Here is a 22,193-nt window from a genome sequence, read left to right as displayed (position 1 = left end):
GGTCTCCCAACTGGATTCAGCTAGTGAACTCTGTCTGGAAGCCCTGTGCAAGGGTTTCTTCTTGTAAAGGTAAAGGACCCCTGAACGGTTAAGCCCTGTCAAAATTGGGTATGGGGTACGGCACTCATCTCCCCTTTCAGGCTGAGGGAATGGGTGTTTGTCTGCAGACAGCTTTTCCAGGTCATGTGGCCAGCATGACCAAACCACTTCTGGCACACAGGACTCTTGACAAGTGCCAGAGCGCACGGAAATACCTTTTACCTTCCCGTCACAGCAGTACCTATTTACTTGTGCTGGTATGCTTTTGAACTGCTAGGTTGGCAGAAGCTGAGACAGAGCAATGGGAGTACACCCCATTGCAGGGTTTTGAACCATCGACCTTCTGATTGGCAAGCCCAAGAGGCTGGGTGGTTCCCCCCCCCACCTCCCCGTGTTCCCCCTGAAATTGGCTCAAGGTGGGGGTTGGATGGAAACCCAGAACCTTGTTCCATCTGCTATATACACCGCCTTGAGCTCCTTGGAGAAATGCAATGCAGGAATCTTCTCACGAAAGACAGGACTTACAGACGTCAGTTTGAAACAAATTGTACTAAAGTGGATCCTAAACACACACACACACACACACCAAGTGCCAAATGCCAAGTTAAAGAGGTGCGACTTCAGCATAAGAGGAAAGCTGTATGTGGTGCTAAACGCACTTCTGCAAGTGCAGAGAGAATCCCCACAATTTAGGGGCTGCCACATTTGCAGATTGCCTTGCATACAGAAGGTCCCAAGCCCAAGCCCAGGCTGGCATCTCCAGATAGGACTATGGGGAAGATCTTTGCCTGGAAACCGGTTGTGTTTGTGGCTGCTGCCAGTCAGTGCAGACAAGACTGAGCAAAGCGGAGAACCGATGATTTTGACTATTACACAAAGGCAACTTCCTAGGTTCCCATGGCAAATGAGGGGCATGTGTCCCCGAGTCAAATCTGCCTGGGATCTGGCTGCAGGGCGAACTGATCCTGCTGCAAACGTTAGATTCAAACAAGCAGTGGGAAACATTGCTTGTCGTTTAGTCGTGTCCGACTCTTCATGACCCCATGGACCAGAGCACGCCAGGCACTCCTGTCTTCCACTGCCTCCCACAGTTTGGTCAAACTCATGCTGGTAGCTTCAAGAACACTGTCCAACCATCTCGTCCTCTGTCGTCCCCTTCTCCTTGTGCCCTTCATCTTTCTCAACATCAGGGTCTTTTCCAGGGAGTCTTCTCTTCTCATGAGGTGGCCAAAGTCTTGGCGCCTCAGCTTCAGGATCTGTCCTTCCAGTGAGCACTCAGGGCTGATTTCCTTAAGAATGGACCGGTTTGATCTTCTTACAGTCCATGGGACTCTCAAGAGTCTCCTCCAGCACCACAATTCAAAAGCATCCATTCTTCGGCGATCAGCCTTCTTGATGGTCCAGCTCTCACTTCCATACATCACTACTGGGAAAACCATGGCTTTAACTATATGGACCTTTGTTGGCAAGGTGATGTCTCTGCTTTTTAAGATGCTGGGAAACATTGCACTTGAAAGCAAAACAGCGAAAGATTGAGGCCGGCTTGCAAGCGCAGCATTCCTGTTTTGCATCGCCCCCTCCACCACTCGGCGCGGACTTTGCAAAGACTCTTTTGCACGGGGGCTGGGAGGCGGGTTGAGGCAGCAGGAAGAGGAGGAGGAAACGCAGAGCAGGAAGTGCGGGAAGCTTGGACGGAGAGGAGGGTTTGCCCCGATCATGGCTGCTAGGAACCAGGGCACGGCGCTAGGTAAGGCTGGCTCGGGTGCTGCAGAGCGGGAGCGGGGCAGGCGCCAGGGTCGTTGCAAGCCCCGCGCGTGCTTACTCACAAGCAATCCCAGCTGTGCCGGTTTAGACGCAAGCCCTGCTCAATTCAGCGTGGCTTATCTCCAGGTCAGTGGGGGGCTGGGATTGCAGGAGAAGCCCCACTAAATTCCCCAGGGCTTGGGACATTCTGTGCCTGATTAAGGATACGCAGCGGTGCTGTCAGGGGGCGCATTCATTAGGGGTGACCCCCCAGACGCAACAGGACTGGCTTAAATTTTTTTTTGGGGGGGGTGTCCCACTCTTCAACTGGCTTGGCAAGACCCCACATTCCAGAATCCAAAAATATTTAAGTATTCCACTGCCTACATACAGTATCCAACAGTGCAATTTTCTGTATATGTCCTTAAATTCTGCTAATAAGATTTGCTATCCAGTGAGAACATGCAGTGCAATCCTAAGCACTAGTCTATTAAGTAGTAGTAGTAGTAGTAGTAGTAGTAGTAGTAGTAGTAGTACAGTAGTAGTATTCTGTCCTTCCTCAGAGGGGCAGCTCAAAGCAGCACGCTTTGTCTTATCCTCACAACAGCCAGACAAGGTAGGTCAGGTTGAGAGCTGGCAAATGGCCCAGAGAGCTTTGTTTGGGTGGGGATTTGAAACCACTGAGCCTAGGGTTTGCAGATCGGAAGGTCGGTGGTTCGAATCCCCACGATGGGGTGAGCTCCCATTGCTCAGTCCCTGCACCTGCCAACCTAGCAGTTCAAAAGCACGTCAAAGTGCAAGTAGATAAATAGGTACCGCTCCAGCAGGAAGGTAAACTGTGTTTCCGTGCGCTGCTCTGGTTCGCCAGAAGCGGCTTAGTCGTGTTGGTCACATGACCTGGAAGGTGTACGCCGGCTCCCGCAGCTAATAAAGCAGGATGAGCGCCGCAACCCCAGAGTCGTCCGCGACTGGAGCTAATGGTCAGGGGTCCCTTTACCTTTACCTCCCAAGTCTTAAGGGCAGCATGCTAACTGCAGATGTGACGTATTCATGGAGAGGCAACACTGCTGAGGTCAGTGGCACTTGCACCTTAGTCAGTGTGCTTATTTACTGCCAAAGCTTGCTGGTGACCCCAGGAAGAAAAGAATTCTGCATTTTGTAATAGTTGGGAGAGAAGAGAAACTTTTGTAGCTGCAGCTTGTGAAGGGCGGTTGTGGGAATCCACTTATCTAAACTCCTTCTGCCACGCAGGTATTGTGGAGGTAGCTGCCTTCCCTTTCCTCCCTGCCCCCCCTCTCCCCTTACCTTTGGTCAACCTTGGCAAAATTCCTCTTGTTATGAAAGGGTTTAAAGTCCACACCAGGGGAGCAGATCTATCTGAATTGCACGTGGGTTTAGTACATTGGTGGAAATTTGGTGCATGGATCCTCTTGCAAAAACTGCAAGTTACCACCATTATTATTATTATTATTATTATTATTATTATTATTATTATTTATTATTTATTACAACATATGCATATACACCCTGCCTGTTTTGAGAGACAGTGCCTCTGAGGGTGAAATCAAATTGCTGCGTTACCAGCTCCAAAGTGACCTCCTTGGGGTGTGAGTCTGAGCAGTGTGTCTGGAGGTCCTCAGCTGCCAGGACATCAAGAACATGCACCCCACCCTGGCCTTGCTGATGTGGTCCACAAGAAAGTAGACCAGCATGCAAGGCACCATCCAATCATTAATTAGGGAGGCTGGTGCCAAACGTATTGCTCTACTTTCCTTTGGACCACATCAGCTTGGCTGCAGGAGATGCCAGAAGGAGGCGTACAAGATGCCGTCCAAACTGTCTTAGGGACTCCATTCCAGATTTCTATGGGGTTTTACTCCTGAGCCTTTTCATCTCCTGAAGATACCCCACAGGGCAGCAGAGGTTTAGGATCAGAGTTTTCCTTCTCCTAGATGGGCTACCTTCCTGGGTTGATGAGCATCATCTGCCTCTCACTTCCCTCTACGCAGCCTTTCTCAACCTGTGGGTCCCCAGATGTTGTTGAACTACAACTCCCATCACCCCTGGCTAGCAAGGCCAGAGCTCAGGGATGATGGGAGTTGTAGTCCAGCAACATCTGGGGACCCACAGGTTGAGAGCCGCTGCGTCTACAGCCTGTGCAGAAAATGCCTTCTTGACCGTTTGACCCGCTATTGGTCTCATCCTCTCAATCTGCTGGAGGGGAAGTCGCTAACTCACTGAGGCTTTTAGAGCCATTGGCTACCCTCACCTGGTTTAACCAGCCAGTCAAAGCCATTCCCAGGGTATGGCCACTGTCATATGCTGACATTTTCTAGGAGCCACAGGTGAGAGCTCAGTCTACAAAAGGTGAACATATTACACCAGAAGGAGCGCCCTGCCAGAGCTACTACCACTCCCCTAGCACCCCAGACACCCCAAGGGTTTATACAAATTAAGTAAATAATTATAATAATGATCTCTTATCAGCCCTAGCCAGCATGAGCAGTGGTCACAGGAGTTTTAGTCCAGAAGCATCTTGAGTGCACCAGATTTGGTACGTCTATTTGGTACACCTTGAGTATATAGGGATAGTAAAAGAAGCTTGCAAGTTCAAAGATCGAGTAATGGAAAAGGCAGTAATAGGTTTAGTGCAGGCATAGGCAAGCTCCGGCCCTCCAGATGTTTGGGACTACAATTCCCATCATCCCTGACCACTGGCCCTGCTAGCTAGGGATGATGGGAGTTGTAGTCCCAAACATCTGGAGGGCCGGAGTTTGCCTATGCCTGGTTTAGTGCCTTGCTATGCACTACAAAGGAATTATAACTCTAATCAGGATACTGTATATGTATTTGAAAAACAACATCCCAAAAATGTAGAGATTGCAAGGCAAAACCATCACACCTATAGGTTAGCAGTCTAGGCTCACTCAGGCAAGCTAACGAGTCCTAAGAGCTTTTTAAAAAGGTAACCAAAAAAGCAAACAAAAAGTCAATGCATATTAAAAAAATCAAAGATCAAATTCTAAGAATGCTCACGACTGTGAATAGAACAGAAAGTCACCATTCATCTACAATTGCAAAATATCACTGAAGAACTGTCTGAGGGTAGAAATCCAGCCCTAGATTTTGGGGGTTCTCAAAAGACAAAGTGTGTTGGGGCCACAACTGAGGAGGCCCTGTGAATAAATCCTGAGTATTGTAGGGAACCCCAGATCAGAGGAGTTGACCCTCCTGCCTATTATTGTCTACTCTGACTGGCAGGAGCCAGTGTCTCGGGATTAGTGGTGAGCCCATTTCCCATTATCTGCTACCTGATCTTTCTAAGTAGAGGTGCTAGGCCAGGGATGGGGACCTCTGACCTCCAGGTGGTGTTGAACTACAACTCCCACGATCCCTGTCTACTGGGCCACGATGGCTGGCACTAATGGGAGTTGTAGTCCAACGTCATTTTTAGGCTGTCAGTGTGCCGTAGATGTCTAAAATGGCTATCTCTGGATGCTTGTAGAAATCTTGCTTCTACCAAGACAGGCCTTGGGTCCCCCTTGCTCAGTAGTGTAACTTGAAATCATCTGTTCAAGTCCTACCCTCCGGAGCAGGAGAAAACAAGCTGGCTCCATCTTCCATGTGCCAGCCCTTGAGATCTGTGAAGACGGCTATCATCTCTCCTCTCATGAAGTATAGCACTTCACTGCCTGCCATTTGGGCAGATATTCCACTACCCGCCGCTTCGTGGGTTGGCACCGTTTTATACCAATTAAAGAGAATTCGCCTGTACTCTGTAGCCATCCAGTTCAAAGCTATCTTATTAACGTCCTTTTCTCTTTGGCGCAACACCAGCTATGCTGCGGTACCCTGAGGCATAATGGGCCAAGCTGCCTACAGTCACAGGCCCTCAAGTTAAAAAAAGAAAAGAAAAAAGGAAGATTGACTTTCCCATGAAACTTCTAAATACAGTTTTGAAGATTGTTTTTTCCCCGCTCTCTCTTCTTCTTTTTTGGACACGTCTTCAGAGGGAGTAAAACATTCTCTCTTTTTTTTCCAGAGGAGGATTAAAAGAAAGTTGGCTAATTAGCTGTAGTTTAACTGCTTTAATTACTTTTATCCCTGAAGCCCCATGAATATTTAGATGGAGCAGATGACATATAAAAAATGAGACTATTCACGCTCCATGTTTAATGAATATCTAAGCTGCTTCCCTGCTCCTCCTTTGGCAGGTACTTGAGATGATTCACACATAATTCCCCCCTCCCCAATATATCCAAATTTCTGACCTGCATTTGCCTGGAAAGCTGAACTCTGAAACAGCAGTTCCCAACAGCGGGCTGCACATCTTTCCCAGGCCCTATATCTGAAATACATATTTTTTTTAGGAGCCACCCTTTTCTCTTGACTGTTTTTTTGTTTGATTTTTTAAAAAAGGTTTTAATATTCTATTTTTAAATTGATGTTAGCTGCCCTGGGACCTTACGGTGAATGGCAAGTAAAAAATCCAATTAATAATAATATGTGCTTCTCCAGCTTACGTAGGAATAATCTCTGTATAGTATACGTGGGGGATGCGGGTGGCGCTGTCGGTTAAACCACAGAGCCTGGGACTTGCCGATCAGAAGGTCGGCGGTTCGAATCCCCGCGACGGGGTGAGCTCCCGTCGCTCAGTCCCTGCTCCTGCCAACCTGGCAGTTCGAAAGCCCATCAAAGTGCAAGTAGATAAACAGGTACCGCTCCGGCAGGAAGGTAAATGGTGTTTCCGTGTGCTGCTCTGGTTCGCCAGAAGCAGCTTAGTCATGCTGGCCACATGACCCAGAAGCTGTACGCCGGCTCCCTCGGCCAGTAAAGCGAGATGAGCGCCGCAACCCCAGAATTGGTCACGACTGGACCTAGTGGTCAGGGGTCTCTTTACCTTTTTTACTATGGGGGGGACGACTTTATTTGTGAAGCAGTTCTCAAAAGAGGGCTTGGGTCCCCAACTTTTCCAGTCCCCAGGTGACACATTTTGAAATATGAGAAACTGGCATGGACATCACACTGCAATATGGCTCAGGGATTGAAATTGTGGTTTTCTTCCTTGCGGAATTTAATTCTGATTAAACTTGAGTGTGGATAAGAAAGGCTACTGAATTTGGGTGATGCGTGCAAAAGTGGCCAGAGTGGCTGGGGCAGCTCAGTTAGATGGGCAGCATACAAATGATGATGATGATCATCATCATCATCTTCATCGCAAAGTGTAGCCTTTCATCCTTGGCAGTTTGGCGAACGTTCCCTTGCGTGGATCTGTCCACCCTGCCAGCTGCAGCAGAGGGTAAAAAAGGGGGGGACAGGACCCCAAACAATCCTAAATGTAATTGAAAAAAGGGGAAATAAAAAAATTCCTTCCAGTAGCACCTTAAAGACCAACTAAGTTAGTTCTTGGTATGAGCTTTCGTGTGGGGGGAAGAGTAGGGCAGAGGGCCTTAATAGGCACCAAGCAGCATATCTGGGGGTGCCATGTTGCTTATTGATTTGGTTTGGTTTAGTTTTTACGACTTTGTTCTGCTTTATTATCTGGGTTACATAGATGCGATGCAATAAGAATACATTCAAAATAATAATAATAATAATAAATGTACTAAACAGAACTAGGCACTTTTCCTCACAGACCTCAGCTGGCTTGCGAGAGTCCGGGTGAACCAGCCGGCGGTCCTGAGGCGGGCAGCTCAAATTCAGACACAGCGGGCTGTGAAAAAGAATTGGCAGGTAAGTGGCTCCCAGGAGAGGGTCGTGTCTGAGGGGGTAGGGAACATGCTTTGCGTGTCAAAGGTCTCGAGGGTGATCCCTGGAATCTCCAGGTAGGAGCTGGGAGAATCCCCTGCTTGAAACTCTGGCTGCCGGTCAGTGTAGGCAGTGGGCCAGTGATCTGACTCTGTATCAGGCAACGTCCTTTTGCTCCTTGAGTATTCTGCTCTCGTGTTCCACAGACACCTGTTATACCTCCATGGGCTTTAATACCTTGGAAGTTGAACGGAATCCGTTCCGGAAGTCCGTTCGACTTTCAAAACGTTCGGAAACCAAAGCGCGGCTTCTGATTGGAAGCTCCTGCAGCCAATCGGAAGCCCTGTTGGACGTTCGGGTTCCAAAGTACGTTCACAAACCGGAACACTCACATCCGGGTTTGCATTGTTCGGGAGCCAAAACGTCCGAGTACCAAAGTGTTCGCGATCTAAGGTACTGAATTTTGTTCAAGTTGCCTATAGACATAAAAGATGGTGCTTGCCTTTTGTAATAATTCATTTTTGAGGACCTTGGTAATGAGGCTGGTAAAAATATTCTTTTTACCAACAGTGCGTTTTTGCGTACATGTGCGGTGGGTGTTGAGGCACCTCAGAGAGGGGCAAAACCACAAATAAGCTTTAAATATGTTGATTCATGAGTGGGCAGGCGTGTGCATTTTCTAAGCCACCTCTTGGACAATTCTTTTATTATTATCATCAGTGTCTTTTTTTATTTAAGAAATGTTTCGGGGTACTCTCATTTTGACTCAAGAAAACCACCATTTTATACTTCAAACCGGGAAAAATAAATACAGGAAATGGACAAAAGTACCAAGATTCACAAAATGTTTAGGGGTATGCATCCCCCCAGAAAAAAAGCACTGATGATGATGATGATACTTGGAAACTCCTGGTCAGCCCTGGAGGCCTGGCAACCTTAACTGGGGCTGGTGAGACTTCAAGTTCAAAACTTACTGAGCTTATTTTTCCAGACCCTGAATTATTTTGGTTGCCCTCCTCTGCACACATTCCAGCTTATCAACATCCTTCGTAAATTGTGTTGCCCATACCTGCACAAAAGACAAACTGTGTTGGGGCCACAACTGAGGAGGCCCTGTGAATAAATCCTGAGTATTGTAGGGAACACCAGATCAGAGGAGTTGACCCTCCTGCCTATTATTGTCTACTCTGACTGGCAGGAGCCAGTGTCTCGGGGTTAGTGGTGAGTCCATTTCCTATTATCTGCTACCTGATCGTTCTAAGTAGAGGTGCTAGGCCAGGGATGGGGACCTCTGACCTCCAGGTGGTGTTGAACTACAACTCCCATGATCCCTGTCTACTGGGCCATGCTGGCTGGTGCTAATGGGAGTTGTAGTCCAATGTCTTTTATAGGCTGTCAGTGTGCACTAGTAAATTGTGTTGCCCATACCTGCACACATTATTCCAGGTGTGGTCTGACCAAGGCAGAATAGAGAGGTACTATTACTTCCTTTGGTCTGGCCATTAGATTTCTGTTGCAGCCTTAGAATGTTGGACATTCCCTTTTCATCATTGATTGATATTCTGTGTAGTTTTCATGGGTTTTGCAAATTAGTTTTTACCTTTTTTAAAAAAATTATTTAAATAAAACATCCACATTAGAGTAATGACTTTATATTACTGACTGAAATATCACAAAATCCTGTTTGGTTGCTCAACTAAAGGCATTGCCCTAATATGGATATTTGAATGTCTCTGCTTAAAAACTGCTAATAGTGGGTTTTAATATCAGCTTGGATTAGACAGACATATTTCTTTGAAATATCGTGAGTGTTGGCGAAGGTTTGGCTATGGAATATGTAGTCAGTCTCTCGTAGCTCAGCCTCTTCTGTAAAAATAGCTTCTCGGTTAAACAACAACCAAAAAAAAGCCCCCCTACAAGTTCACACCAATTCTTGGAACCGTTTTTGCTACATCTGTCTTCACAACTCTTTTTTTCAACTGTGGAGGCCAGAATGTCTTTCCTAGGAGCTGATTATACATTCAATTTTAATTCCATTTATTTTAGCTGGAATAGGAATTCTAACAACAATAAAAGTGCGCTTGGTCTCATTTCTACACTTACGAAAAGCAAAGCAAAGTGCTTCAGAGCAAAAAGGGAAGAGATCCTTTGTATCTACCCCTGCTTTCTCCATGAGATAGGGAATCTAAATGATTCTCAAAGAGAGCTTGATTCATAACATCCATTCTCAATACAGCACAGTCTGTTTTTCAGTACTTTACACTGGGGTGTGAAAAGGTCTGGGGATGTTTTAGGAGGGTCTAGAAAGAGAAGCAAAGGATGCTAAAACAGCTAAGTGCCACATTTCAAAACAGTTGGGTTCAGACCCAGAGCAATAGTCAGCCATGCAGTTCCATTAGCGTGAGGACTTATGGCTGTGCAGTGGAACTTTCTCCTCTACACTGGAGCCAGTGTGGTGTAGTGGTTAAGAGCGTTAGACTCGTAATCTGGGGAACCGGGTTCGCGTCCCTGCTCCTCCACATGCAGCTGCTGGGTGACCTTGGGCTAGTCATACTTCTCTGAAATCTCTCAGCCTCACTCACCTCACAGAGTGTTTGTTGTGGGGGAGGAAGGGAAAGGAGAATGTTAGCTGCTTTGAGACTCCTTCGGGTAGTGATAAAGCGGGATATCAAATCCAAACTCTTCTTCCCCTTCTTCTTCTTCTTCTTCTTCTTCTTCTTCTTCTTCTTCTTCTTCTTCTTCTTTATGAGCCTCATAAGCAAGATTTGATTTTGATGGCCGGTGAATTTCCAACTGCTAGGTGAGCAGGAGCAGGGACCGAGCAACGGGAGCTCACCCTGTCACGGGGATTTGAACCGCCGACCTTCTGATCGGCAAGTCCTAGGCTCTGTGGTTTAACCCACAGCGCCACTCAGTTGAAAGATACAGTGTGCAAAATATTGTCCACTTAATCACCCTTAAACCACAATCTACAGGAAGCAGGGGGAATAGGATCTGGACCGGTGAGAAGGATCCCTGTTGAAAGCAGGGTTTGATCAGCTGTGGTTGGGAGCATTTTCAGCAAACTGGTTTTGTTTAAAAATCGCCAGAAGCTTCTGATCTTCTCCTGGCACAGAAAACAGATGAGAGGAAGGAAAGTGAGAGTCTGTGGTTCATTGTAGTTTGTTTATGTACCAGCGCTCTTATCTGTCCTGGCCTCCGAAGTCCTAGATGTTCTCTAGGCATGCAGCTATAGGATAAGGCCTTTTCCTAATATATATGTATATTTCTATATGATAAAAGGCAGCTTGGCACCTGAGGGCCGTCACCTGCATTGACCTCACCACCCTTTCGGGCGATGACACCCCTTCCAACGTCTGCAGGTTATGCTACAAAGCCAAGCATCCCATCCGAGGGGATCTGTTGCAAGCTATGAGTGTGGACGGCAAAGGTAGGTCTTTCTGTGCAAATCAGGAATGGAACCTTGGTTCTGTTAAGGGCGTGTGTATCTGGAAAAGACACGTGGGCTGTTTGTGTGCCAACTTCCTTGGATCGATCCTCTGGTGCATGATGGTTTCTGCTGAACGGTTAGTCCCGCTCAGAAGGACAATCTGGATTCCAGGGCCTCAGCTGAAGAAGTGAGAACTGCAATGAAATGTTGCAGTGTGGAGCACTCCTGTTGAGGGTGCTAACCTCTTTTAGAATACTCCATTGCATATCCTCTCCCTTTCTGGTTTTCCATTTCCCTCCCACCGCCCCAATAGCCTTAGCCATTCTTATTTATATTTGTACAAATATTTATATATGGCCCACTTGTATAAATCATGAAGGCGGTACAGTGGTGCCTCGCAAGACAAAAAGAATCCGTTCTGTGATTCTCTTCGTCTAGCTTTTTTTTCGTCTTGCGAAGCAAGCCCATTGACGGATTAGCGGATTAGCGCTATTAGCGGCTTTTAGCGGCTTATCGGCTTATTGGATCAGCTGATAAGCGGCTTAGAAAAAGGGGGGGAGGAAAAAAACCCGCAGGAACTCGCAAGACATTTTCGTCTTGCGAAGCAAGCCCATAGGAGATTCGTTTTGCGAAGCACCTCCAAAACGGAAAACTCTTTGGTTTGCGAGTTTTCTGTCTTGCGGGGCACCACTGTACATACAAATCCAATGAAGCACGGAAACAAACTATCATAAAAATGATTAGCCGTGGGGGTTAATTAAAGAACGGAATAGGCTTTTTGGCATTAAAAAAAATATTTGAGAGGCGCCTGAAAGTTATCAGTGAGGACGCCTGGCAAATCTCTGCTGGAAGAGCTATACTAAAGGCCCAACTTCAGGTTGAAGACCGTTATGTTTCTGAGACACGGGGGGGGGGGGGACTAGCAGGGTTTTCTTGTTTGGTAATAATAATGATTTATTACTTATTCCCTATCTATCTGACTGGGTTGCACCAGCCATTCTGGGGGGCGGGTATGATCTCTCTGATCAAGCTGGGAGGTAAGGGCCTGGACTGTCCTTTTTTTATTCATTTTTCTTTTTCATTCATTACATACACCTCAAATTCTTAACATTTACTATATATTCCTCCCTCCCTCCCCTCCAAGACTTCCCCCAACTTCTGCTTCTGGTTTGTTTCTAGTTTCACCCATTTTGCTATCTCTTAACAAAAAAAGTTATTAATAACATAACATAACATCAAACCTAAAAAAATAAAAGTAAAAGTAAATGCACCATCATAGTTCACTATCTTCTAAACATTTTCTGATGCTGATAATGTGAATGTTTATTTAAATCCTGCCATCAAGTCTATTGACTTTCTTTGTTTCTGCAAATAGAATATGAATGGTTCCCAATCTTTTTCAGAGTCTCTGTTGTCTTTTTCTCTTAGTCTGTCTGTCATTTTTGCCCGTTCTGCATAGTTCATCAACTTCTCTTGCCATTGTTCTTTAGCTGGTATTTCTCCAGTCTTCCAGTTTTGTGCAATCAACATTCAATCAACATCCGAAACGTTGCCCCCTTTTTGGTGCATTGTTATATTTGCTAATTATGAAATTTTCCTCATGGTGGTTGGTTTTGAGACGCATTCTGCTTTTTATTTGTTGTAAACCGCTTTGTGAGTGACTATTTTCACGGGAAAGTTGGCATAAGTATGACCCATAGATCTCCTGTTGCCCAGATCATGGAATGAGTAAGCCCAATAATCTTCAAACACCCTCCCTGCCTCCCATCATCACCCATTTATAAGGTTTCGGTGAGTAGTGGGGCGTGTGTCTGCCTGCCTTTTCGAGGCACCTGCTTTTTCTGCAAAAGGTCCCACGTTCAGTCTCCTGCTAAACAATCTCCGTCAGAGACAATAAAATAGCTAGGTGGCAGTATAACACAGGTTCTTCAGCTCTGTTGCCTCGCTTTTTCAGTGTGTATCTGCCATGCTACAAATAAGGCTATTCACACACTGTATAGTTATTGTTTTTGTTAAATAAAGGTTCTTCTACAAAATGAAGAATTCTATTTTATTTACAACATTTTTATACCTTCCCATAAGCAAAAGGCTTTCTGGGAGGTCAACAGATTCGCAGCAAAGGCACACGAAATATAGCTCAGGACACTCTTTTTTTGAAAATACGGCGTCAGAGTAAAAAGCAAAAACCCACGAAAGAGAACTTCTGTGAGTTCTAAAGGGGGATCTTCATCTCCAGTTGTGACCTGACTTCATACTGGCAAATAAAGCTAGTATCACAAAAACGCAGTAGCTGTCAGGTGTGCTGCGGGGATACGAAACTCTGGAACTTCTCAATGCTCAAGAGAAGTGGGAAGTACATAATAAGATGTGGCTTTGTTCTGCATCCATTATCAGAGGCGCCGTGCCCCCAGATGCCCGTTTCTGGGACTCACAAGTGAATAGAGGGTTCATGACCACTGTGGGAATAGAATGCTGGACTAGATGGGCGTTTGGCCTGATCCAGAAGAACACAGTTCTTAACGTTCTTAATAGAGCCAATATTTAAGTTCTCAGCATTGAATTCTTGCTTTGGGGAATGGGAGAGATGGGCCCTTGGGGTCACTGTTTGCGAAACAGGAAAGCGAAATGATGCCCCACCATGGAAATTATATATATATAATCTACACATTTGGCAATTTGCTGCCCTTTGATGGTGGAGAGGGGCCTTCCCCTGCCTTGTGGCAAGGCTGGCCCTGAAAGTGAGTCGGAAACGAAAGTGGACCATATTCTCGATCTGTTTGCAGGCATTACTACTGCTGCCGTTTGCGTCTACCCAGCAAGAGTCGCTGATGCAGTGAAAGCACTGAAGGCTGCTGGCTGTGACATCCCAGTAGCTTCAGGTAAGCTTTCCTGCTGCGTTTCGAGAGGGGAGTCTAAATGCCCTTGTATAGGCCCTGTCTCTTCATGTGGAGCCTGACTTGACCGCATGCATTCCCATTATGCGGCCCTTGGAGGATTACGAGGGATGAATGTGGCCCCCAAGCCAAAGAAGATTAGTCACCCCTGGTATAGGGGCTGCGGCAACAATGTGTACCACTGTTTGGGTTTTTTTTTGTTTACGTGGAAATTGCTCAGTTTGGTTTTGTATTTTTTAATAGTTTGTTTATTGTTTATGACTACTTTTGTTATGTTGCAGTTATGTGGGGTTTTTTTATCTAGTACGCCACCTTGAGCATGGTTTGAGCTGTGGAAAAGTGGCATACAAATAAGATTATGTATGCATGTGATGCAGTGCTGATCATAGCTGTCAACTTTTCCCTTTTCTTGAATGAGGAATCCCATTCAGAATAAGGGAATTTTCCTTTTAAAAAGGGAAACATTGACAGCTATGACACTGCTGATGAAAGTTAATTTGCTTGTTGCAGCTCTGCTTTCTCCCTTTCCTGTTTATATTGCAATTACATGAGGGCAGAGTGCTTGAAAATCATCGATATGTGAATCAGGGATTGCCAGCTCCCATCAAACCCAGCCTGCGCAACCCAACAGCAAGGAATTATGGGAGTTGTAGTCCAACAGACCTGAAGGGCATGATGCTGGCCTCTTCTGTTTTAGAGTCTTGTGTGTGGTGCTAGTTTAACCGCTTACTTTCACACTTCCCCCTTTTGTTGAGGAAAAAGAGAGACTGGAAATTTGGGAGGGATTGTGGATGGTTGGATTGTGGGAAGTACCTGACTGTGGTGAACCAGTTCTATAGATTTGGCAAGCTCATGTCTGTTGCCCCCCCTGCTATCTCTCTGCTCGCACCAAGAGTAATAACTTGCACTGTGTATGTTTTTTCTCTTAGTGGCAACCGGATTTCCAGCAGGACAGACACCTCTGAAAACCCGCTTGGAGGAGATCCGCCTCGCCGTGGAAGATGGCGCCAGAGAGATAGACATCGTCATTAACAGAACCTTAGTCCTGACAGGCCAGTGGGAAGGTGAGCATTAAGGGAGTCCTGACAGAAAAATGGTCGCAGGAACATCGGGAGAGCCCTGCTGGGTGAGACCAAAAGGCGTGTCTGGTCCAAGATCCTGATCTCATGTTGGCCAACTGGTTGCCCAGGAAATGTACACAATAGCACGTGCCCATGGTGACCCCCAGCAACTGGTATTTATTTAGAGGCATATGCAGGCCTCTGATACTGGAGATAATATAGCCATCATGACCCGTGGATATCCTCCATGAATCTGTCTGATCTCCTTTGAAAGCCATCCAAAATGGCAGCCATCACTACATCTTAAGGTAGCAAATGCCACAATTTAACAATGCACCAAATGAAAAACTGCTTCCTTTTGACAGTCCTGAATCTCCCGTCTTCCAGCTTCCTTGGGTTACCTCGGGCTCTGGATATTATGAGCCAAAAATTACCCAATGTTGTTTAACTATTTGTATTTCAGCTCTTTTATAGTTGAGCACAACTGATAATAATAACAACAACAATAATAAAATTAAATAATTAAATAAAAACAATCACAATAATTTTATTATTTGTACCATGCCAGCACTTCAATTTGAGCCCAGAAGCTAATCAGCACAGGTCTTTTTCCTGATTCTTTTCCCTGGCTCTGTGGGGTTTGAACCTGGAAGTCTTTGTTCTCTTTTTGCACAATTTGCTGCCGCCTGCCTGGTGATGGCGGGGAAAGCCCGTTACCCCAAAGCATTTGTCGCTGACAACGATCAGGCCCGTGTATCGGCAAGATTTCCTTTTCTTTTTCACAAAGCTTTCCTTCCGCAAAGGAATATTGTGAAAAAAATAAATTTTCTCCCGCTTTTGTCTTAACTTCATGTGAAATGGGGAGGGGAAAGGAAACTAACATGGGTGCCAGCGCTCTAATTATTTCCAAACAGAATTGTTAAAAAGAACTCGAGGGGTTGTTGGCCTAGCGTTACTTTAAAAAAGAAAAGAAAAGAAAGAAGGAAAGTGTGTTTGGTTCCTGACAACAAAATCTCTGTGTTTTCTAATTGGTGTTCGCAGAATCTCAGTGCATCCTCAGTAGCGTTTAGATTGCTGTTGCGAGTTGTCTCCCTGGAATGCTATTAATTAGCAAGCTTTTTAATACAGTAGGAGAAGGCTTTTCTCTGTAATTGGTTTTCTCTTAATGTACCTTGAATGGCTTGCCTTTAAATGCTGACAGTGCTCCAGTAACTAATCTCTGTGCTTGTGCAATTAGCATCCTTCCATTACAATGCAACATTTCTTTAGCTGGAGGATGTGGTGCTAAAGGCCTCTTTTACCAACTAGCTTCGTCATAGACGATGGTCTGTTGAACTCACACAGGCTATTTATTTCCACCTTCCCTTCCTCTGGGGAGCTCAAGGGACGAGCGCACACAGTTATCTCCCCGACCCACACTATTTTATTGTTGCAAGAACCCTGTGAGGTAGGTTAGACTGAGAGGTAGCAGCTCACCTGAGGTCACCCGGTCAGCTTCAAGGCCTGGCAACTCCTAGTCCAATTCTCTAACTACTATACCATGCAGATTTGACATTGGCCGTGTGTTGCACATCATGATAAGCTAGGGTTTCGCTTCTGGCGTCGTTGCACAAGTGGTGTGCTGGTGCAAGCGCCCCCATTGCTCTCACTGTGTGCTCCTCCTCTGGCACAAGTGAGAAAGCCCTGATGCTGTTAAGCTTGGCTTCATATAGTGCCCAAACCCGGGATCGTGGCCTGTTTCTCCCTGACAAGCTCATCTTCAGAGGCTGACGCCAAGCTGTGCTTTAAAGCTGGCAAATGATCCTGGCTTGTTACCAGGATCCTGGGCCGCTGACCTAATGGAACACCAAGCTTAACTTGTGGTTTTATAGATTGTTTGCCCCACTTACGCCCAGCTGAGGAGTGAAGCAGGAACAGTTTTTTAAAACTTATTTCATTTCGAGCAATTGTATCCTGTTCTTCAGGGCTCCCAGAGCGTCTTGTTGTTGTTGTTTAGTCGTTTAGTTGTGTCCAACTCATCGTGACCCCATGGACCAGAGCACGCCAGGCACTCCTGTCTTCCACTGCCTCCCACAGTTTGGTCAGACTCATGTTGGTAGCTTCGAGAACACTGTCCAACCATCTCGTCCTCTGTCGTCCCCTTCTCCTTGTGCCCTCCATCTTTCCCAACATCAGGGTCTTTTCCAGGGAGTCTTCTCTTCTCATGAGGTGGCCAAAGTACAGGAGCCTCAGCTCCAGGATCTGTCCTTCCAGTGAGCACTCAGGGCTGATTTCCTTCAGAATGGAGAGGCTTAATCTTCTTGCAGTCCATGGGACTCTCAAGAGTCTCCTCCAGCACCATAATTCAAAAGCATCCATTCTTCGGCGATCAGCCTTCTTTATGGTCCAGCTCTCACTTCCATACATCACTACTGGGAAAACCATAGCTTTCACTATACGGACCTTTGTTGGCAAGGTGATGTCTCTGCTTTTTAAGATGTCAATATCCTTCTTAAATGTGCTGCCCAGAATTCAACTCACTGTTGACTCATGTGAAGAGCTTGTGGTCTACGTAGACCCCTAGATCTTTTTCATATGAACTACTGGCAAGCCAGGTGCTCCCCAACTTGTATTTGTGCACCCAGTTCTTCCTGCCTAAGTGCAGAACCTTACATGTCTCTCTATTGAAATTATTTTTGTTGGTTGTGGCCCAGTTCTCCAATCTGTTAGGTTATTTTGGGGGAGGCTGCACTCTTCCATATCTAGAGGCTAGATGTTCAAAGCTTGGATGACCTTGAGCCACTTCCTGCCTCTCACCTAACCTGCTGTGGAGATTAAATGAGGAGGGGAAGAATCACAAACACCACCTTGAGCTCCTTGAGGAAAACACAGAGCAGGCAAACTCGGCCCTCCAGATGTTTTGAGACTACAATTCCCATCACCCCTGACCACTGGTCCTGTTAGCTAGGGATGATGGGAGTTGTAGTCCCAAAGCATCTGGAGGGCCGAGTTTGTCTATGTCTGACGTAGGGTGCAGACACAATAAATAAACAAACAGGAAATTCAGAAGAGGAAAACTTCCCGTCCCCTGCTCCCCTGATAACACATCCCACATCGTTCAAGCAGAAGTGATGGTGGCTGCTCCTTAAGCTAACATTTTAGGACTGAAGCCCATGTCCAGAGCTACATCACGTTCTTTGTCCCTTGGTCGTGGTATCTTAGTGGGGATGCGGGGAAGTAAATGCAAGAGAGAGAAATCGTGTGTGTTTTTAACATTTTCTTGGCACTAATGGAAAATTGTTAGGGAAAGTCATCTATCAGAAAGGAGTTCAGTAACTCCAGTGCAAGGACTCGGCTCCTAAACTCAAAGAGGGAGCCGACACAAAGCAGTTGCTTTTATATTCCAATCCATTAGAGAGCACTTAAAATAATTGTTAAAAGACCAGGCTTAGACAAATTATAGTTCAAGTGGCGTGAAGATACTCAACAATAGGTAACAGCAGATTTAACTTAAGGTTTGGCGTAATTGGACGTACACTAAAGTACTTAACATTTTCAGCAATTTTTGAAATGTATTAAGAACGTGGAGACTTGTTCCGAACGGCCACCAGCCATCCATCAAGCATGATCCTCAACTTTGCCATGGGCTTTTTAAAAAGCTCTAAAAAGGGGGAAAGGAAAGAAAGGAGAGACTGTGGGTGCTGCTGCTGGGGAGAATCAAGGACGTTTTTCACCCACATTACGAATTTTACGAATACAGAGTGCGTCATAGCAATTTCAAAGCAAGTGTGCTGTCTAATAGCAGGAGCAAGAGGCAATTAACACACTCACAGCATTGTAAATACCCAGCCCCCCCCCAATTGCTAGCCAGCCAATAAATAAATAAATAAACAGGCTAGTCTCGCTAGGGGTTGGCAGAAGAGGGAATCCAGCTACTTGCTGTCCTTCTGTGTTAAGAACACAAGAAGATCCTGTTGTTATTGTTGTTATTGGTCTCTATTGATTTATTGGTTGGTTTGTTGCTCGTATAGGATATTTTGGTTTTTAATATTCAATGCTTTGTTGTGTTTTTATATATGTCGTAAGCCACGCAGCATGACTGGGGAAACCCAGCAAGATGGTCAGGATATAAGTTTAAAATTATTATTATCATTATTATTAACCAAAAAAAATTCCTTTCTGCTAGGTCTCTACGAAGAAATACGTCAGTGTCGTCAGGCCTGTGGAGAAGCTCATATGAAAACTATTTTGGGGACAGGAGAGCTGGGATCGCTTACTAATGTCTACAAAGCAAGTCTTGTAGCCATGATGGCAGGTAACTTCCTTCCTTTATTTATTTATATTATTTAATAAATACAATTGCTAGTTGCTTGTTATCCCCCACCCTGCAGCACCTGCACTTTCCTCAGGACTGTGATCTCGTGCAGGTCACTTGACTCACACAGTTTTTGGCCTGGACATGTTGGAGGGTAAAGGTAAATAGACCTCTGACCATTAGGTCCAGTCGTGGCCGACTCTGGGGTTGCGGTGCTCATCTTGCTTTATTGACCGAGGGAGCTGGCGTGCAGCTTCCGGGTCATCTAGCCAGCATGACTAAGCTGCTTTTGGTGAACCAGCGCAGCACGTGGAAACACCGTTTACCTTCCCACCAGAGCAGTACCTATTTATCTACTTGCACTTTGACATGCTTTCGAACTGCTAGGTTGGCAGGAGCTGGGACCGAGCAACAGGAGCTCACCCCGTTGCGGGGATTCGAACCGCCAACCTTCTGATCAGCAAGTCCTAGGCTCTGTGGTTTAACCCACAGCGCCACCCGTGTCCCATGTTGGAGGGAATGATATAATAAATGGCTGTTATGACCGGCTGTTTTTTGGCAACAAGGCCCACTGCAGTCCAGATTGTGGGAGGCCTTGTGTGGAGCAGAGTGCGCCAAGGCAAGGTGAAAGAGAAGCCATATGAAGAGCAGTCAGATCTACTATAGCAGGACTAGGGGACACTGCAGGAATACTTGAACCAAAAAGCTTGAACATCCATGATACCCGGTACCATGGCCCAGTTCCCAGGCAGACCCAATGATGTACCTCTCCGACCCTTCCCTTTGACTCCTAAAATAAAGGGTGGTATTCAGCTTAGCTTTACTCAGAGTAGACGTATTAAAATTTATGAGCCTAACTTCATCATGTTCATTAATTTCAGTGGGTTTACTTTGAATAACTTAAACACTATCCATAGATATTCAGGACCAACCCTATTATTCCGGTTCCTAATTTTTGAAACTAGTTTTAATGTATTTTTATATTGTTGTAACCCACACTCGGACCTTACGGTGAAGGGTAGGGAACAAATTCTGAAAATAACCGTTAAGTGGGCAGTTAGCCCTGCAGAATTAGCACCCTTTCCTACAGAACTACTAGAGTGGGGCTGCTGGTTAATTTAACACTGCGGGGTTCTCAAAATCTTTGTTTTGATTTTTCCTTAAATAAAAATAAGTTCCGAAGTTCACCTCTCCTTTCCACCCTGTGTTTTTTGAAATGCAGTTTCACTGCAGTACAGCAGATGGCTCTGCTGTTAACACTATCCCCCCCCTCCCTCCTCGGCCCTTATTGTTATAACAGCATCGTGGCAGCTTCCCATTTTTAAATATACACAATAGCTTTCATCGATCTGCGGCTTTGTTAGCGGCTAAGCGTGTTTTTGTTTCCGTATGAATCGAGTGCAGCGGCCAAACGCATCAGACCGCACTGTGAAAGCGGAGCGTTTCCTTCTCCTCAGAAATTCTGAGAAACGAGCCCTCCGTTGGAAGCCGGTATGGCGTAATGGTTAGAGTGTTGGAATAGGACCCGGGAGACCAGGGTTCGAATCCCCACTCAGCCATGAAGCTCGCTGGGTGACTTGGGCCTGTCGTCGTGTCTTAGCCTTAACCTACTTCATGGGCTTGTTGCGAGGATTGGAATGGAATGGGGAGGAAGAGAACCACAACCACAAGGTCCTTGGAAGATAAAAGTAGTGTATAAATGCAATAAATAATAATAATAAGCCAGCGCTAATTGGAAGGACATTAAAAAGAGGCTGGCTGCTAAACCAGCACCCTGGACAAGGAAAGCCTCTTGTGGAGGTGAAGTCTATCAGGGGTCAGCAAACCTTTTCAGCAGGGGGCCAGTCCACTGTCCCTCAGACCTTGTGGGGGGTCCGGACTATATTTTTTTTTGGGGGGGGGGGGAATGAACAAATTCCTAGGCCTCACAAATAACCCAGAGATGCATTTTAAATAAAAGCACACATTCTACTCATGTAAAAACACCAAGCAGGCCCCACAAATAACCCAGAGATTCAATTTTAAATAAAAAGACGCATTCTACTCATGTAAAAACACGCTGATTCCTGGACCGTCCGCGGGCTGGATTTAGAAGGCGATTGGGCCGGATCCGGTCCCCGGGCTTTAGTTTGCCTACCCATGCAATAGATCATGTGCTGTGAGAAGAATAACTACTTCTTTCTTTTCTGGCTACATCTGCACCATAAATTTAAAGCCCTGTTAAACCACCTCATGGCTTCTCTCAAAGCATCCTGGGAACTGTGTTGGGTTTTTTTAAGGGTCCTGAGAGAGTTGCCAGGAGACCTTTATTTCTCTCACAGGGGTAGCATTCCCAGAGTGGTTTGACTAGCAAGCCCTCTTCCCGGGAATCGTAGAGTTTGAAGGGACCACAAGAGTCATCTAGCCCAACCCTCGGCAGTGCAGGAATCTTTTACATGGGGCTCGGACCCAAGATCCTTAGGTTAATAGTCTCATGCTCTGCTGACTGAGTTGCCCCAGGAACTCTGAGAGTTGTAGCTCTGTGTGTGGAATAGGTAACAACTCTCCGCTCCATTGACAAACTTCAGTTCCCAGGATGCTTTGGGGGGAAGCCTTAACTGTTTAAAGTGGTATAATAGTGCTTTAGATGTGTGGTACAGATTTTGCCTCTGTCCTGAACCACTCTATTCAGCTTCATTGGAAGTCCCCAGGTTCTAGTAGCACAAGAGAGGATGAAAACCTCTCCCAATCCACTTTAATCAATTCCATGCCTCATTTTTATTCAGCCTTGAATAAGGCCTACAGTCCCATGCCAGGCTTCCCAAGTAACTGAGGTTGGGCTGGGAAGGCTGTTTCGCCCTGGATTGCTGTGCAGTTTCCAGGAAGGAGGTCTGTTGTTGTTGTTGTTGTTGTTGTTGTTGTTGTTGTTGTTGTTGTTGTTGTTAGTATTTGTATGCCACCCTATACCTGCAGGTTTCAGGGCAGTTCACAAGATGAAACGACAG

The 22,193-nt window shown here is 45.9% G+C and overlaps 1 protein-coding gene across 1 annotated transcript in view; it reads left to right on the top strand.

Annotated features, from left to right (window-relative positions):
- The first annotated feature begins 1,667 nt into the window (after window positions 1–1,667).
- The window catches only part of DERA (deoxyribose-phosphate aldolase), a 42,473-nt gene continuing 21,947 nt past the window's right edge, over window positions 1,668–22,193 (top strand). Inside the window, exons 1-6 of the mRNA XM_083461550.1 lie at window positions 1,668–1,786; window positions 7,418–7,515; window positions 10,813–10,960; window positions 13,744–13,839; window positions 14,784–14,918; window positions 19,081–19,209. Coding sequence (XP_083317676.1) covers window positions 1,756–1,786; window positions 7,418–7,515; window positions 10,813–10,960; window positions 13,744–13,839; window positions 14,784–14,918; window positions 19,081–19,209 — 637 coding nt within the window. The 5' untranslated portion in view covers window positions 1,668–1,755. The remainder of the gene's footprint in view (window positions 1,787–7,417; window positions 7,516–10,812; window positions 10,961–13,743; window positions 13,840–14,783; window positions 14,919–19,080; window positions 19,210–22,193) is intronic.

This window comes from Podarcis liolepis (assembly GCF_965112155.1).
Source record: "Podarcis liolepis genome assembly, chromosome: 10".
Lineage (NCBI taxonomy): Eukaryota > Metazoa > Chordata > Lepidosauria > Squamata > Lacertidae > Podarcis > Podarcis liolepis.
This window is presented reverse-complemented; position numbering and strand designations above follow the sequence as displayed.